This window comes from Electrona antarctica (genome assembly GCF_951216825.1).
Source record: "Electrona antarctica genome assembly, chromosome: 6".
Taxonomy (NCBI): Eukaryota; Metazoa; Chordata; class Actinopteri; order Myctophiformes; family Myctophidae; genus Electrona; species Electrona antarctica.
Genome location: NC_136811.1, coordinates 9594446 through 9598898, shown reverse-complemented (window position 1 = coordinate 9598898; position 4453 = coordinate 9594446). Strand labels below are relative to the sequence as shown.

General features: G+C 47.8%; 1 protein-coding gene across 1 annotated transcript in view; it reads left to right on the top strand.

Moving 5' to 3' along the window:
- The window catches only part of LOC306925610 (voltage-dependent calcium channel gamma-2 subunit-like), a gene marked incomplete at its 3' end in the record, with an annotated part of 53157 nt that extends 51558 nt beyond the window's left edge, over positions 1–1599 (top strand). The window contains exon 5 of the mRNA XM_079504556.1: positions 734–1599. Coding sequence (XP_079360682.1) covers positions 734–1599 — 866 coding nt within the window. The remainder of the gene's footprint in view (positions 1–733) is intronic.
- Positions 1600–4453: the final 2854 nt, after the last annotated feature.

Genomic DNA, 4453 nt, shown 5'->3' with positions numbered 1-4453 from the left:
GAAGCTAGCCTGTTATCTAACCGTAGTGTTAGGCCTCACTCACACCTAAAAAACATTTGTCTTGTCCGTGTCTTGTGTCTTGTCCGTGTTTAATGGCCGCCCCAATGCATTTCCAATGGAAGTCACATGGTTTGACCAAACATTTTTGTTTGATGCGGGGGAGGGGGGCACAACACAGCCATCAAACAAAAATGTGACTTCCATTGGAAATGCATTGGGGCGGCCATTAAACACGGACAAGACACAAGAAAGGTGTTTTTTAGGTGTGAGTGAGGCCTTAGTCAATTCGTTGCCATTGCCAAAGCAAAAGTCAAAAACATATATAAAACAATTTAAGAGAAATAAATTGGGCTACGAGCTTGTAGGTCTGCTATTTTTGAAAAATCGTGAAAATGTGGTGCAAATCTGTATATTCTTTCAGAGCGAACGTTTTCAACTCAAAACTTGAGTTTTGAGTTGAAAAACTCAAAACTCCCATGGTCCCTGGAACAACATATTTTCAGATGGGGGTCCGCGGCCAAATAGAGATAATTCTGGGGGTCCTTGGCATGAAATAGGTTGAGCACCACTGACATATAGAAACAGGATTTAGAAGTAATTTGTAGAATCGTCCTCAGGTCTCTCTTAGCAGACCTTGTACTTTCCTGTGCTGTTTTCTGTTAATGAAGTATTCAATCAATCAATCAAATCAGTCAATCAATTCAATCAAACCCTGTGTGTTTGCGTGTTGCAGGTCTGAGCAACATCATCGGCGTGATCGTGTACATCTCGGCGGCGCTGGGAGACATCTCGCCCAAGAAGGACGAGGACAAGAAGTGGCAGTACTCGTACGGCTGGTCCTTCTACTTCGGCGGCCTCTCCTTCATCATGGCCGAGATGGTGGGCGTGCTCGCCGTCAACATCTACATCGAGAAGAACAAGGAGCTGCGCTGCCGCTCGCGCACCGACCTCTTCAAGTCCACCACGCACGCCATGCTGCGCCTGCCCAGCTACCGCTTCCGCCGCCGCTCGCGCTCCTCCTCGCGCTCCACCGACCCGTCGCGCTCCCGCGACCCCTCGCCCGTGGGGGGCGGCGGCGGCGTCAAGAACTTCGGCCTGCCGCCGTCGGCGCTCCTGGCGCAGGGCCCCGTGTCCGTGTCCACGCTGCCCAACCCGCACAACGCGCGCGGCGCGCCGGGCGCCGACATCTCCCTCTACACGCTGTCGACGCGCGGCGGCGGCGGAGTCGGCGACCCCAAGCTGCCCGGCCTGCCGCCCATGTACGGCACGGTGGACCGCGCCACCCTCTACCAGCTGCACAACTGCTTCCCCAAGGACGGAGGAGGAGGAGGAGGAGGAGGAGGGATGATCCTGAGCGGCACGCTGCCCTCACTCAAGTCGCAAGGCGGCGGCGGCAACATCACGGGCAACTCCAACTCCAACATGGCCAACTCGGTGGGGGGAGGACCGCCGCCCTTCAGCTCGTCCACGGGGCTGGAGAGGGACGGGCGCGGCGGCAGCGGGGGAGGAGGAGGAGGAGGCATGGGCACCCTGGACAGGCTGAAGGGGGAGCGGGAGAGCAACTCCAACACGCTCAACAGGAAGACCACGCCTGTGTAGACGGGATGAGAGAGAGACAGGAGGAGGGGGAGATAATATGGGAGGAGGGAGAGAGGGAGATGTGGCTCTTTTCCACTAGAGCAGTGGTTCTCATTCAAACTTGCATTTCGAGGACCTCCCGCAAACCCTGGGCAGGGCGCAAATGGAACCGAATGGACCCCAGACACGGGGTCCATTTGGTTCCATTTGTATACCCTGCCAGAGTTACAGACTTGTACGGGTCAATTTAGAACCCTCTTAAGCACCTTGACAGGCTTCACTTTGGCCCCTTTTCCACCACGGTTCAGCCGGTTCTTTTTCTCCCCTCCCCCGCCTAATTTTCAACCAAATTAATTGGTTCAGATCCCTAAAAGTTGGTTTGGAACTGAAACCAAAAAAATTTAACTTCTATCTTTCCCTGAAGTGCGTGCCACTATTCAGGTTGGAAGATGCAGATGTGATATAAACCATCATTAAAAAAGGGAATGAACAGAACCTGTTCTAGTATACCACAGTTGTTTTGGTGGAAAAGGGGGGGGGGGATTTATTTTTTTGAGAACCACTGCACTAGAAGTGATATAAAGCGGAAAGCGTGCCGTGCGGTGGGACTGTATTTCAACGGGTATCTGGTATTCGTTTCCGTATATATACGGGCTTTCAGATAAAAGGTTTCTCGGGAAACCTAATTTGGGCCAAAACCCATACTGTATATGCTCAGGAGGTTTTAGTACTAAACTCTGGATTCTCGGCAGAAAAGAGAAGGGGGGGTATATGCGACTCAGAACTTTAGAACTTTAGAACTGAACTTTAGTCTTTTAAAAAAATGTTACAGGCTACGGAAGGTTCTTGGTTTACTAGTGGAAAAGAGCCAGTATGGTGTCCGAAGGGGTTAGGCTAGCTAGACGCTAACGAAGCTAGCGGAGTGACGACGCTTCCTGTTTCACTGTTATAAATAGACTGAGACGGAGGAAAAAACGAAAGGGAAAAAAACGAATACAAGACGAAGAGTAGGCCTAATAACAGAGCGATAATAACAACAACAACAACAACAACAACGAACACTCACAATAAAACTATTTTGATATTTTAGAAAGAAGGAGAAAAAAAAAAGCGCTAGAAAATGATTTATTTTATTAACGACCAAAAAAAACACGCAATTAACCTGGGGCTATTATTATGAAAAGGGAAGAAGAGAAGAAACATGTTCCACGTTATTTCTTTGTGTGTGTGTGTGTGTGTGTGTGTGTGTGTGTGTGTGTGTGTGTGTGTGTGTGTGTGTGTGTGTGTGTGTGTGTGTGCGTGTGTGTGTACGCGTGTGTGTGTGCATGTGCGTGCGTGTGCGTGTGCAATATTTACCGCTGATTTCCAAACGCCAGATGAAACCTTTTGTCATTTTGAGATTGTTGTTGTGATTATTCTTAAGCGTTATTACAAACTATAGCTTCGTTTCCCACACAAACGCTGTAGTCCGGAGTGAGAATTTTACTTTTCATTATGACTTTTTTTGTTCCTTCCTTCGTTTGTTTTTTTGTTTGTTTTTTTCGTTGCGTTTTGGATCTCGACGACTTTTAACTGTGAAATTTCTTCCACGCAGAGCCACTTAGGCTATGTAACTGTGTCAAAGTGTCTAAAGCATGAGTGTGCACAACGTGTTGAGAGAATGAGAGAGAGCGTAATGTTATTATTTCTTATTTCTTACTAATAATGACAACCTTTAATTTCACTTTTAGAACCATTTGGAACATGAAGAAGTCAACATGTGAATATTTGTACATTGTCTTCCAATACTGTTACTGAACGAGATGCAAGACTTTCAAGGCGAGTGGCCGACCCACTCACATGTCGTTATTATTATTATTATTATTATCGTCTTATGAGTTTTCTTACGGGGCCTCAATTTATGCCTGATTCATATACTTTGGTTGCAGACAGTGCTGCTGATGCTGTTGTCGCGCGCCGAACGACAACCAACCAAGCTCCGGTTTTTACCAAGCTCACAGTTTGTCCGCAAGCACTGCGAGCTTGGATGTGCAGTGCGGCACGCGGCGCCCCGCGCGGCGCAAACCGAGCGTAAATCGTTCCTTTTCGGTCTTTCTTTTCGTTTCTACTTCGTGTTACCAGTAGTACTAAGTAGCCTGTTTAGTCGTTGTTTAGCGAGACGTTTGTTCCATGCGGGCATTATTAACGTGACAAACTTTTTCCCCTCCGTCACGGAGGTGACACGCAAAAGCATAAATAGAGACCTAGAGAATATATTTGTACAGAATCAGGTGAAAAAACGTTGCTTGGACTTGAAGCAGAAAAACTTAAAACAAAAGAAGAACTCTTTTTTTTATATATACGGTATATATATTATATACACACACGACGAAGGGTCCCAAAGTTATTTCACATGAGCAAGAAGACATCATGCAAACATTTTCCAATTTAATATTTAAATAAATTATATTGTACTTTGTGGGGGGTGTTGGGGGGGTGGTGGGGGTGGTGGTGAGAAAGGAAGAAGAAGAAGAAGAAGAAAAAAAAAAAAAAAAACACTACAGAGAAATCTTTTGAAATGATTAATATGTACATTGTAATTTAGACATACGTACATTTGCTAAAACAAAGCCTATAGATACTTTCTTTGGGAGCGCTCGGGGTGGGGTATAGGGTGGTTTGGGGGGGGGGGGGGGGGGGGGTATTTTGGGGGTAGGACGAGGGTCCCCCGAACCCCCCCCCCCCCCTCCCTCCTTCCTCCCACCCCCGGCCTCCCTTCAGGACTCTCACTGATATCCCCCCAGCTCCCCTTGCCCATATTTGGTCATGGTCACTAGTGTCACCCAACCGCCCACCCACCCCCCCTTCTTTTGGTCTTAACAACCAATCACCACAG